Source organism: Mizuhopecten yessoensis, unplaced genomic scaffold (genome assembly GCF_002113885.1).
Source record: "Mizuhopecten yessoensis strain PY_sf001 unplaced genomic scaffold, ASM211388v2 scaffold4119, whole genome shotgun sequence".
Lineage (NCBI taxonomy): Eukaryota > Metazoa > Mollusca > Bivalvia > Pectinida > Pectinidae > Mizuhopecten > Mizuhopecten yessoensis.
The window spans coordinates 2790-16546 of NW_018405385.1; the positions used below are offsets into that span (position 1 = coordinate 2790).

The 13757-nt window shown below is 36.3% G+C and overlaps 1 protein-coding gene across 2 annotated transcripts in view; it reads right to left on the reverse strand.

Annotated features, from left to right (window-relative positions):
* Positions 1 to 6442: 6442 nt before the first annotated feature.
* LOC110448525 (lipopolysaccharide-induced tumor necrosis factor-alpha factor homolog) overlaps positions 6443 to 13757 on the reverse strand; it is an 8870-nt gene continuing 1555 nt past the window's right edge. Inside the window, exons 1-3 of one of the 2 annotated variants that reach the window (XM_021494806.1) lie at positions 10745 to 10905; positions 7463 to 7643; positions 6443 to 6711 (exon numbers count right to left, since the gene is read on the reverse strand). In XM_021494806.1, coding sequence (XP_021350481.1) covers positions 6603 to 6711; positions 7463 to 7643; positions 10745 to 10793 — 339 coding nt within the window. In that variant the 5' untranslated portion in view covers positions 10794 to 10905 and the 3' untranslated portion in view covers positions 6443 to 6602. Of the gene's footprint in view, positions 6712 to 7462; positions 7644 to 10744; positions 10906 to 13757 lie in introns of those variants that run through there. The other variant, XM_021494805.1, reaches the window with a different exon arrangement.

A 13757-nucleotide genomic window follows, 5' to 3' on the forward strand; every position in this document is an offset into this window, starting at 1 on the left:
GCTTTGATATATATTGTTTTTGTTTTGTTTTTTGTTTTATATTTTTTTTTATGTCTATCGGGTTACTTGTGCTGTCTCTTAGTTTCGACTTCACCTTATTGTGTCGACGCTATAATTAAGTATAATTATGCTGTGGTATTTCAGAAATATCGTTAGTGTATAACAAAGTAAGGTTATGAGGGATGTAACAAGCTTTTTGTTCCTCACTTGAAGTACCTGTTTCGCTCGACGTCGCCTCGGTAATTATGTCTGTTTAAGAGGGACCAGAAATCTGTTTCATCTCGAAATGACAATGTTTTACCTTCTTCGTCATAAGGATATAATGGTTGGTGCTGTAAATGACGACCCACAATTTATTCCTTGTTCAAGACGGGATAAGAACGTACATACAAAGACGAAAGTAGAAGTACCTACATACAGGTGAACCTACATACCGGAGTACCTACATGCAGGTGAACATACATACAGGTGAACATACATAAAGGAGTACCTACATACAGGAGTACCTACATACAGGTGAACATACATACATGTGAACCTACATACAGGAGTACCTACATACAGGAGTACCTACATACAGGAGTACCTACATACAGGTGAACCTACATACAGGTGAACATACATACAGGTGAACCTACATACAGGAGTACCTACATAGAGGTGAACCTTCATACAGGAGTACCTAATACAGGTGAACCTACATACAGGAGTAACTACATACAGGAGTACCTACATACAGGAGTACATACATACAGGAGTACCTACATATAGGAGTACCTACATACAGGAGAACCTACATACAGGTGAACCTATATACAGGGGTACCTACATACAGGGGTACCTACATAAAGGTGAACCTAAATACAGGAGTACCTACATACATGTGAACCTACATACAGGAGTAACTACATTCAGGAGTACCTACATACAGGTAAACCTACATACAGGTGAACATACATACAGGCGAACATACATACAGGAGTAATTACATACAGGTGAACCTTCATACAGGTTTGTGTCCATACAAGGACGACAGCAAAGTATACAATTATGTACTTATGTCTTGGGTTGCGTACATACAAAGACGAAAGTAGAAGTACCTACATACAGGTGAACATACATACAGGTGAACATACATACAGGGGAACATACATACAGGAGTAATTGCATACAGGTGAACCTTCATACAGGTTTGTGTACATACAAGGACGTACCTTCATACAGGTGAACCTACATACAGGTGAACATACATACAGGTGAACATACATACAGGAGTAATTGCATACAGGTGAACCTTCATACAGGAGTACCTACATACAGGTGAACCTACATACAGGAGTACCTACATACAGGAGTACTTACATACAGGTGAACCTACATACAGGTGAACCTACATACAGGGGTACCTACATACAGGGGTACCTACACACAGGTGAACCTACATACAGGAGTACCTACATACAGGTGAACCTACATACAGGTGAACATACATACAGGAGTAATTACATACAGGTGAACCTTCATACAGGAGTACCTAAATACAGGTGAACCTACATACAGGAGAACCTACATACAGGAGAACCTACATACAGGAGTACCTACATACAGGTGAATCTACATACAGGTGAACCTACATACAGGTGAACCTACATACGGGAGTACCTACATACAGGTGAACCTTCATACAGGAGTGTGAACCTACATACACGAGTACCTACATACAGGAGTACCTACATACAGTATATAGATTCACCTGTATGTAGGTACTCATGTATGTAGGTACTCCTGTAGGTAGGTACTCGTGTATGTAGGTTCACACTCCTGTCTGAAGGTTCACCTGTATGTAGATACTCCCGTATGTAGGTTCACCTGTATGATACAGGTGAACCTTCATACAGGAGTACCTACATACAGGAGTACTTACATACAGGTGAACCTACATACAGGAGTACCTACATACAGGGGTACCTACATACAGGTGAATCTATATACAGGGGTACCAACATACAGGTGAACCTACATACAGGGGTACCTACATACAGGTGAACCTACATACAGGAGTACCTACATACAGGAGTACCTACATTCAGGTGAACCTACATACAGGAGTACCTACATACAGGTGAATCTACATACAGGTGAACCTACATACAGGTGAACCTATATACAGGAGTACCTACATACAGGAGTACCTACATTCAGGTGAACCTACATACAGGAGTACCTACATACAGGTGAACATACATACAGGTGACCCTACATACAGGTGAACATACATACAGGTGAACATACATACAGGTGAACCTACATACAGGTGAACCTATATACAGGAGTACCTACATACAGGAGTACCTACATTCAGGTGAACCTACATACAGGAGTACCTACATACAGGTGAACATACATACAGGTGACCCTACATACAGGTGAACATACATACAGGTGAACATACATACAGGAGTAATTACATACAGGTGAACCTTCATACAGGAGTACCTACATACAGGTGAACCTACATACAGGAGTACCTACATACAGGTGAACATACATACAGGTGAACATACATACAGGTGAACCTACATACGAGTACCTACATACAGGAGTACCTACATACAGGTGAACTTACATACAGGAGTACCTACATACAGGAGTACCTACATACTGGTGAAGTTGTATACAGGGGTACCTACATACAGGTGAACCTACATACAGGAGTACCTACATACAGGTGAACTTACATACAGGTGAACCTACATACAAGAGTACCTACATACAGGAGTACCTACATACAGGTGAACCTTCATACAGGTTTGTGTACATACAAGGACGACAGCAAAGTATACAATTATGTACTTATGTCTTGGGTTATCGTGTGCCTTATTGCCTATAGATTACGTTTAACGATTGTTTTCCATTGTAAAACCGTCACAAAAATAAAATTAAAAAGTACCGCAATCAATCCAATCTATGTATATATACTGGCGCAGCGGAAAGGTCAGTTAGAAATAATGCTACTAGCGTTATATTTAAGAACAAAGTAATTTACAGTCCTGTGATAGTATATATTAATAAAGTGTTTTATGATTTGCATTCAGCAATAAATACTGACCAAGCTGTCAAGTTTATTTAAACAGTTATCTCGTTTATTTCCCGTGTGCTCTTCCATACCCACAGTGTTTGTCATCACTACCCGGGGTTGCTATGTACAAATTAAGTCTGAATAGGTGTATGACGATGCCTGTTCACATCAATAGACCAAATCGATAAAAGCCACGACGTTAAAAAACATACCACTCCTTTTGTTTGACAAAATATAGATCTCTTTAAATATTTCGTGTATATTCTCGTGTGTGTTAACTTAATAGCAGAGTGATATGTATCACAGAGTTTATTGTAGTACAAATCGATAACGAGGCTTTAACAATGAACAGAAACAATACACAGCGGTATACCTCACTGACGACCTGTCCTAGGAGAAGCAAATCAGTATGTATACATAACGAGTACAACCACGCTGCAACAGCTACAGTACAGTTGACATGTATGTGTATACTGCCATAGTTACGGTACAGTACAGTTGACATGTATGTGTATACTGTCATAGTTACGGTACAGTACAGTTGACATGTATGTGTATACTGCCATAGCTACGGTACAGTACAGTTGACATGTATGTGTATACTGCCTTAGCTACAATACAGTACAGTTGATGTGTATGTGTATACTGCAATAGTTACGGTACAGTACAGTTGACATGTATGTGTATACTGTCACAGCTACGGTACAGTACAGTTGACATGTATGTGTGTACTGCCATAGCTACGGTACAGTACAGTTGACATGTATGTGTATACTGTCATAGTTACGGTACAGTACAGTTGACATGTATGTGTATCCTGCCATAGTTACGGTACAGTACAGTTGACATGTATGTGTATACTGCCACAGCTACGGTACAGTACAGTTGACATGTACGTGTAAACTGTCACAGCTACGGTACAGTACAGTTGACATGTATGTGTATACTGCCACAGCTACGGTACAGTACAGTTGACATGTACGTGTAAACTGTCACAGCTACGGTACAGTTCAGTAGATGACTCGTGCATTTTTTATCTTCAAAAAAAACCAAGATAAATGTGTCAGTATGTTGGGTTAACTAGACATGTTAGAAAAATAAACAACTTTTAAAAACACTGTAATGGTTCATGTACTCCTTTGATTCAAAAATAGCCTATAAGGACAAGGTTAATGTAACAAAGTTTCACAGCTTCAATAAATATATAACGTTATGATTTGAGGATTTAGGCCATTACCCATATATATAATGACTTGGTGCTATATGGCAGTTGCTTTGGTCCTTATCTATACAGGACATGGTGCTATGTAAAAAACACTTTGGTCCTAAATAAGCTGGCCCTTTTTAATATAATTTTAATTTTTACTTCCAGGGAGTGAATTTCACCAAAATTTGAATCGCTATCTTTCATAATGAAGTATTTTAAACATATATANCCCCCCCGAACAGCCCCTTTAACAACTGCACGGTGTGAATCAAGCTGTTTTTACTATGTTCTAAATTTCATTTCTCTTAACCTGAATTGTCGTCATGGATCACATTTGAAAATAAGTTGTTGAAATTGCAGTTTTGAAAGTGCCTTTACGGTTTTTTGGAAATCACTACGGTATAATTTTACACATCACAGAAGTTATCTGGATCAATACAGTAACTTTCATGATCAAACACAGAAGTTATCTGGATCAATACAGTAACTTTCCGGATCAAACACAGAAGTTATCTGGATCAATACAGTAACTTTCATGATCAAACACAGAAGTTATCTGGATCAATACAGTAACTTTCCGGATCAAACACGTAAGTTATCTGGATCAATACAGTAACTTTCCGGATCAAACACGTAAGTTATCTGGATTTAATACAGTAACTGTCTTAAAGTAGATATCTGGATCAAATACATTAGCTATCTGGTTTAAATAAGCAACTATGTGAATCAAGCACATTAGCTGTCTGGATCCGTTACAGAATCTATATCAATCCAATACAGTAATTATCATGATTCATTTAAGTAGCTCTCTGTAACTATCTGGAACACAATACGATGATCTGTCAGTTATAAAAGACAATTGTTATACAAAATGTGTCTTATTTTAATGAAAACAATACCAAGGAAAATATAACATCACATATTTCTATAGAGTTCATTACAAAAGTTAAACTTTACATATGTATATATATATATATAATTTATATTTAAGATAACCCTCGTACTATCAGTTACTTCTGGTTAACACTGGTACCATCAGTAAAATTCTAGTCAAACCTTGTACCATCAGTAAAATTCTAGTCAACCCTGGTACTATCAATACATTTCTAGTCAACCCTGGTATTATCAGTAAAATTCTAGTCAACCCTGGTACTATGATTGAGCCGAAAGATTACGTCATACGGTTCGATGAATACAAGTTTTGCTTGTTAGACAGTCATATTTACATTGTTCTTATGCCAAAGTTATATCGACCTCCCAACGCTATCTAAACAAGGATCAGGAGCATTCGTAAATTAGTCCATCAGATATTGCATAACTTATGGGATCATTCCGTAAATGCACGCCAGACTATTGTGCAGTTCAAATGTTAGCTCAGACAAACTAAAATGCAAAACAATCCCGGGTAAGAAAGTGCACTGTTATCGCAGTCTAATGAAATTAAGGGGTCCTGTTATTATTGACCTAGTAAATTATAAATGAACTTTGTATAAATTACAATGTACATAGGATAGAGCGTACCAATTATATATCACAGATGAACGTTGAATGTATAAAAATCGACATCAACAGGCTCCACTGATGTTCTCAACATTGCTGATGTAAATTCCTCCCTCGCATAACATATACTTCCTCTTCTTTCCAAGTTATCCATATTGTTGTAAAAACGAAGTCGCCATCACTCAGATGCGCAAATAGTTGGAATATCACAAGTATAAAAAGAAATATCACAATGAGAAAATATCATTTAGGCTCTTGAGAAAGGAAGAAAACAAAACCCAAAACTCATCAGCATATAGTATCCCTGTTGAATTCTAAAGGCTAAAAAAGTAGATGACTAAGACACAACAGGATGATATCGACAGCACACAAATCTTCCTTGATGAATTATGTCTTCTTGGATCACTTTCAGAATAGTGTTGATAGTTGGATAATAGTAATGAACCGTCAATTATCACATCATTTTCAGAATAGTGTTGATAGTTGGAGAATATCTTTAGACAGTCTGTTAGTCCTAGCCGGTGGCCTGATAATTGTGGGATGGGTATGTTGAACGTGTAAGCCTTCACTGCAATACTACGGCTTTCTCTATCACAACAACAAGAAATGGCATCTAAGAACGTCTTGATGGACACTTTCATTTAATAAAAATAAAATCAAATTCAATTTCTAGATGAAGATACATAACGTGGCTGTCTACAATTGAGAACGCGTTTAATAGTAGATGTACAGAACCTTTAAAACGTGATCTACGTCGATTACAAACCGATGGTAGTTAAATGAAGCAGTTATCCAGGATCTGGCGATGTAGATTTCCTACATTCGGTTAAACTTGCCGACCTGTTGACGGCAGTTAGGACAGTTGTGTACGACATCCTTGCATCCATCGATACAGAACGGAATGAGGCAACAGCCGAGCCAAAATCTAAAACAAAGCAAGCATGCTTTAATCAGTAGTCAAGGACCTCATACAACATAAATCAGGTCAACCGAAACGAGAAGAATAAGAAATACAAGAAATAATGTCGAGTTTTTCCAGACTTTAAATCTATTATCTTAATTACAAATTCCTATGGAGATACTAGTGGAATGACATACAAAATACATACATGGCATCATAGTTGGTCCTGGAGGATCATACCTAGCGCATCAATTAACGACACGAAGCTTCCAGTAGTTGGACTTAATTATTCAGTACAGTTGAGAAAATATGCAAACGTTAAAAGGAAACATTGGCGAACTATCAATATCAGAGCTAATGCTTTTACCAGACCACAAATGATTCCAATCTACTTCTTGTATGGCTTTCATCAAGATCTCATTACAAAATGAAGAAAAGAAATGAAGTTAACAATTATCATGACCAAAATCATTGTCTCCTCTCAGAGATTTCCTATAGTTTGTTTTTTATTTTGGTTCTCTTCTGTTCCCGTTGGTATGCTTTTTTTTGTCGACTGTTACCCTTACCATCGATTCTATGATGTATTTTGTCCTTGTGTGTTGACTCTATTTTACGTTTTGTCCTGGTGTATTGACACTGTGGTTAATTTGGTGTTTTTTTTAGTGAACGCTTTGGCATATATTTTGTTCTTGTTTGTTGACAATGTTGTATATTTTCTCGTTGTGGTTTATGTCGTTGTAGATATAGCCCTGTTGATGCAATAATGTGGACTTACCCAAGGAGGAGTAGAATGCCACAAATGAGCCAGGCTAATGTGCCGGTTACGTAGGTGGTAGAGGTCACTATCTGTGCCTGACAGAATGGACAGATCATGCTGACGGGATTCTCCCGGTACACCCCCCGGTTTTGCGTGTTTGCGGCAAACCCCGGAGTTGTGACGATCACGGTCTGCTGACCTGTAACATAGATACGTTTCTTTATAATAACACTCCATAACACAGAACTGATTGTGTATTATAAACAGTTAATACGCATTCAGTAGTTTTTGGTAAACTGAACAACCAATAGGTGTAGCACCATTTACATAATATTGTACCTCAGAAATCGGTACATCCACTTTAAATTGACTCGAGTATGAACGTCCGTCTTTGCGTATTGCAGAGTTATCCTCTCTTATGAGCAATTATTGATTGATACGTCATTTGTTTGTGAGAGTAACGTCATCAATTTTTGAGAAAACGACGTATCAATCAATAATTGCTCATAAGAGAGGATAACTCTGCAATACGCAAAGACGGAATAGACACTGGATAGAAAGTGCTGATCATCATGCTCAAAAGCTGATATGATGTTACCATCATAAGTAACGGGTAGTTCCTGGAAACTGGTCCTGACACTAACCCCTCATAGCCAGAGATTTACATGAGATAATGTTCCTGTTAAGATGTTAATGATGAACAATCAAAATAAATCAGAGTGAAGTATAGTCTGGATGTACTGAAGACAGAGGACGCGTTAGATGTTAGTGATACTAGACTAGTGAGGACAGAGGAACCATTATACATGGTGACAGAAGTGAAGACAAATGTTGTTTTTTTTAAAGATTTCCTTGCATGGAGAGTCATTAATGGAATGGGGAATAATACTTCATATCTGAAATCAGCAGACATCTATTCTTTAATATTTCCTGTAGTTGTAACGTTCTTCAAGAACAAAAATAATACATTAGGATTTCCCTAAAGAAAATTACTGAATTATTTAGTATAAAGGCATCGTTTGTACGGAGTGACGTAGCGTAAAACTCTATGTACAGTGTCCGCGCTTATCCTTTTTATTATTTGTTTCTTAAATTATTGTTTTCAGTGTATATTGAGGTTTAAGCTGATACATTTCTATATGAATACGTTATTTTCAAGATAGTTTTTTTTAAAAAGAAAGTAGTTAATCCCTATGTATTAAACAGCAGTTTGTACATTTATCATTAAATTATGTTTCGTGAAGTTTCTGAAGATGACTGGGATCTTCCAAAAACATCTACCTCGGGGACAGGGAAGAACATAAGGCGGTCACTTACTGCAAAAAGTTTCTTAAAATAAGTTAAGTTAACAAAAAAAACATCTGCAAAATGGGTCTCTAAACCCTGATGGTGATCTGCCGAGCAGGTTTCCCTGTACATATCAATGTAGCCAGAGCGTTGCTAAGGGTGGTTGTATGCTTGTAGGGGAAAATCTGCTACGGTGTAATTTGTTGGTTTATTATTATATATACACTAACTTTATTCATGCACGAAAATCTACAACACATAGCTAGACCCGGGGTAGGTATCTCTGTTTCTGTTTAAACAGAAAATAAACATTACAGGCTTCACATGTAAACAAATATGTTGTTGAGGTATTAACTCGCCCAGTTAAATTGACCTGGCCTAGCGACTAGACTGTCAAAGCTGTATTATCTAAGTCACTGAATGGAAAATCACACGTATAGCATTGCTCTTTTTATACAGACTATGGATATAGTATCACAAATATAGCCAGGACTTAGGTGTCCTACTTTGTGTGAGCTATGAGTCATGTCACATTTTTAACATATTATAATGTCTTGTTTTGATAGTATACACATACCTATTAATGATTTAATATGATTTGATAAAAATAATTTGCAGTCTTAAACATAAACATAATATAGCATGGTTGTTTGCGTAGAAATGTTGGATATTGAATAAAATCTATTAAACCCATTATAGTTTGCCTCTAATGAGTTCTGGACCCACTTGTATAAAACATGTCGACTGTTAAGATTTCCTCAAGTCTAAGATTTCCCATAGACAACAATACATTGCTTGAGATCTTCCTTCACTTTGAGATGTTTTATACAAGTGGGCCCCGGTTGTGTAAATATGTGTTAAGGCTTTAATTTACATATATGTCCTATTTTACTATATACCGGTAGTTGCAACTTAAAACCGCATTTATTTACCCTTCATGTAATATTATTACACTCAACGTTACACATGTATCACTATATACGAAGTTTAATTTATTTGGTTGGTTCAGAGCCCTACTTACAGTTAAGTTCATTTAAGGACGTGCCTCCGTGAGTTTTTAATATACAATTTAATCTTAAGTATATAAAATGCATGAAATTAGACATTGAATGCTATAGTTAAATTGCCTTGCAAGTGAATCCTATTCAGAACAATACACGTGTTCCATGAAGCACGACCCAAACCTTCAATCCCAGTTAGGTTTATATTAGAACTGTGTGAAAATGATAATGTTGCTGTTTGGATAAATTCGTCAAAACCCTGCATGAAATTCACTACATCACTCTCGATCCTGTATATAAAAATATATTTTATTACATCTATGACGTCATCATCTTTAACATGTCACAATCAACACTAAGGTAATTCAGATTATAATTACAGCTTCCTTAGGATACACTCACAGAAGGACCTTAGGTAGCTCTGATCAGGCTTTTTTAATGTCATTTTCGTCAGAAGATAAAAATAATGACCTATATATATCTTGTCTATCTAAATCGCTGTTGTTCCTCCATCACTGAAGTTCAACAAAATGGCGACGACGAAAGTTCTCTTTCAGCATTTTTTATGCCGTGCTTACTAAGCTTAAATCGGTGCAATAACGTCTATACTCTTCTCAGAACAATGCCAGTAACACGAACGCCATTTCTATAGAAGGATTTCATACAATACTGATTAACTATGTTTTTTGTGAACAAAATTTTAATGATCTTCTTATATTTTTGAAGTGACATTATAGAAAAATACTAGTGACTTGTAATGATGACTAAGTAAATCCCAGTAAAATATCTTACTGGAGATTTCTTTAAGTAAACTCGGTGTCCAGGACAACACCTTTATTAATACTGCCAAACACATAAACAATGATAATATCCATTGACCATTTTCACGTAAAATTTTCTGAAATCAGAAATCTACTTATACCATGACTCTATCATCCATATCTGAAATAAGGAGTTGTGGCAAGTAAAAAACATAGAATAACAGTTCTGCCATAAACATTCAACTCTCTACCTTGTTGCACGGAGTATCCCGGGGGTGGTGGGGGTTGTTGCTGCTGCATCGTTGTTCCCACTGGTACTAAAAGTTCCTAACTTGTTTCTGTAAGTTCGTTGTGTGTGTCGCAGACAGGAATTGACAACTAGATGATCATCGGGCAAATGGACATATTTTATTAATACACTGTTTTGTATACGATGTGTTTTGTTTTAAAAAAAAACGTACCGCATCGCTGATTGCCAATGGATGGAAGCCCTTCAGGGACATACCCTGCTTTCAATTGTGATCGAGTAACTCAGTGCTCTATTAGCAAAAATCGAATTAATTTCCGTAAAATGTAACAAGTCGTAGTTATCACGTGCAAAGATATTTTTTTCCATTTATGACGCGTCATTCTAATTGTAGAAATTAAACGGTCATCAACATGACATCATCATCGTGACGCACATCTGGTAAGTTTGCCACCAGCGTTTTGTGGTTGTCTTAACTTTTGGTTTGAAGTGTTATCAGATCCTGCTGTTATATGTTTGCGTTCCTTTTGGATAGCGATTTTTTCCTTGTAAGTAGACGCTTTGGTTTTGTCCTTTAATTCTTCACATACCAAATAATAAACTCAACCTCAGATGACTGTTAATAAACACTTCCTCGATAAATTCATATCAATATCTGGTACTGTATTGATTCGCTTAAGGATCCCCGAGCCACTGCCATAAACTGTAACTACATGTTGGAAACTGTTTAACCCAGCATGACTACAGCTTTGATTTTTAAAGGACAAAGCCTTGCCTTCATATGATTGAGAATTAGACCCATACAATAAAGTAAGTGTGATCTTTGATGACAAGACAGGATAGCCATATTCTATCTTTGCGTATTGCAGAGTTATCTTCTCTTGTGAGCAGGTATTGATTGTTACGTCATAGGTTTGTGAATGTAACGTCATCAATTTTTGAGAAAACGATATAACTTTCTCACACAAACCAATGACGTAAAAATCAATACCTGCTCACAGGAGAAGATGGAATATGTAGTTTAAACAGCATTTTATTCTTGTAATAACCTAAGCAGTACGCAATGGATGGTATAAATAACTTTATACAAAATCTTCTCTCGCTATATCTACATCATTTATCATTTCAGATGGCGTCGCACTTTTCCTGTGACATGAATAATAAATTGTTAGAAAAGGTGAAATTAAAAAATACAAATTACACATTTCTAAATGTAAAGGATTCATTTTCAAATATGTTTATGGAAGTGAAAAGATCATTATATATATGTGTGTAATCACTTAAAACAGGAAGTCAGGAGGCATATGTTAAAAAAAAAGAATCTGTGCGGAAATCCACGTGTGAATATTTTGCTACACTATATGACCATTTCGTCAATTTAGGACTCATCAGGTGAATCCAAGATAGAATGCTTGAATACCAATGTCTAAAGTGCCCTTAACATTTGTGTAAATTTAATAAATGAGTAAATGTGCCAATGCACTCCTTAATGACGTCAAAATTGTGCATTTTTTGCTACATCCGATAATATAATCTTAAATAGGTATTTCAGGTAAAATAATCTGAAATAACAGAAACACGAAGTTAGGAAACACTTATTTAAAAGATTTAGATTTTTGATGCAGAAAGCCTAACTTTTTACTGCACTAAATAGCCTTGTTGTCCTTTTATTTTCATCATCAGTTGAACTTAAGATCAAAATATCGAATATCCATGTCTGAACTGACCAAACTATATGTAGAAATGCGGCAAACGGTGAAATACGCCTGTAAAAAGCTTTATAACATGAACATTTCCACGTTTGGCTTCAACCGATACTTCCTTTTTAAACAAGTATTTCAGGTAAATGTAATACGGTGTGTCTGGTCTGCCGTAAACACTCTGAATAATAACCATACAGACATGACCTTATTCGCTATAAAAGGAATGTTTATTTGTTGTGCTAATCACCAAGACAGCATTGGTCACATTACACAATCGACACGGCTTCCACATTGTGTAGCACTCCACTGGGTCTTTGTTACAAATATGAATAAAATAAGTGGGGCAGGAACAGGGTTTAATACACTAAATTACCGATCAAGGAATAATTTAAACATAGACACCTACATATGCTGATGTTAAGCGTATCCGATCAGGTGAAGCGGTTCCAGATTTAAACATATTCAAGTGATAAGGATGTCGATTGATTTTCGCTAGGTATTCTTGATCACCTCCCCTCTGATATAACCCCAGTTCGTATCATATTCTTCCATTTCCTCTATGATGGGTAGGTTGACTTAAGACTTCTTGTATTAGGTAGGGTGCTGAATTCCTCCTTCTGTTCTACAATTTTGGCGAGAATGCATACAAATAATATCCGAGTTTATTTGTTTCCCACTTTTTGCGATGTATTATATCCATATAGAATACATAATTTGTGTATCGACCTACTCAAATTCCTTTTAGGAAGAGCGGGGATGGACGTAACCCTTATAGCCCTCTTATAATGGCATACCAGGCAGAGGACAAGGTAGGTAGAGATATACAGTGGTTATTGATGGTAACCACACCAATTCTTATGTCAGATAATAGATTACAATGATAGGTACGTATCACAAGTATACCATATCGTACATATCCAGTGTAATATATAGAGGATCTGTCATAAGGTTCCCCCCATATTAGATTTATGATACAAGTTTTATAACTTATTTTATGGTGGGGTTTTTTGTGGTTTTTTTTTTTAATTTAACGAATTTTTTTTTTTTTTAATTTATATTTTTATTCAGTTTTTCAAAGCACATACACATGACAATATTTGGGAGACTATAACATACTTCACTGTACTCTCATCCTAAACATTCCATACACATTTCATGTTAACCATACTCATTTCATGTTAACCATACACATTTCATGTTAACCATACTCATTTCATATACCCACTTTTCTAAGTATTGGGTCTGAAGAAAATATTAATCTGAGTTACTGATCGTGTGTACTATCATGATCATAACAGAGCATGCTAATTTATG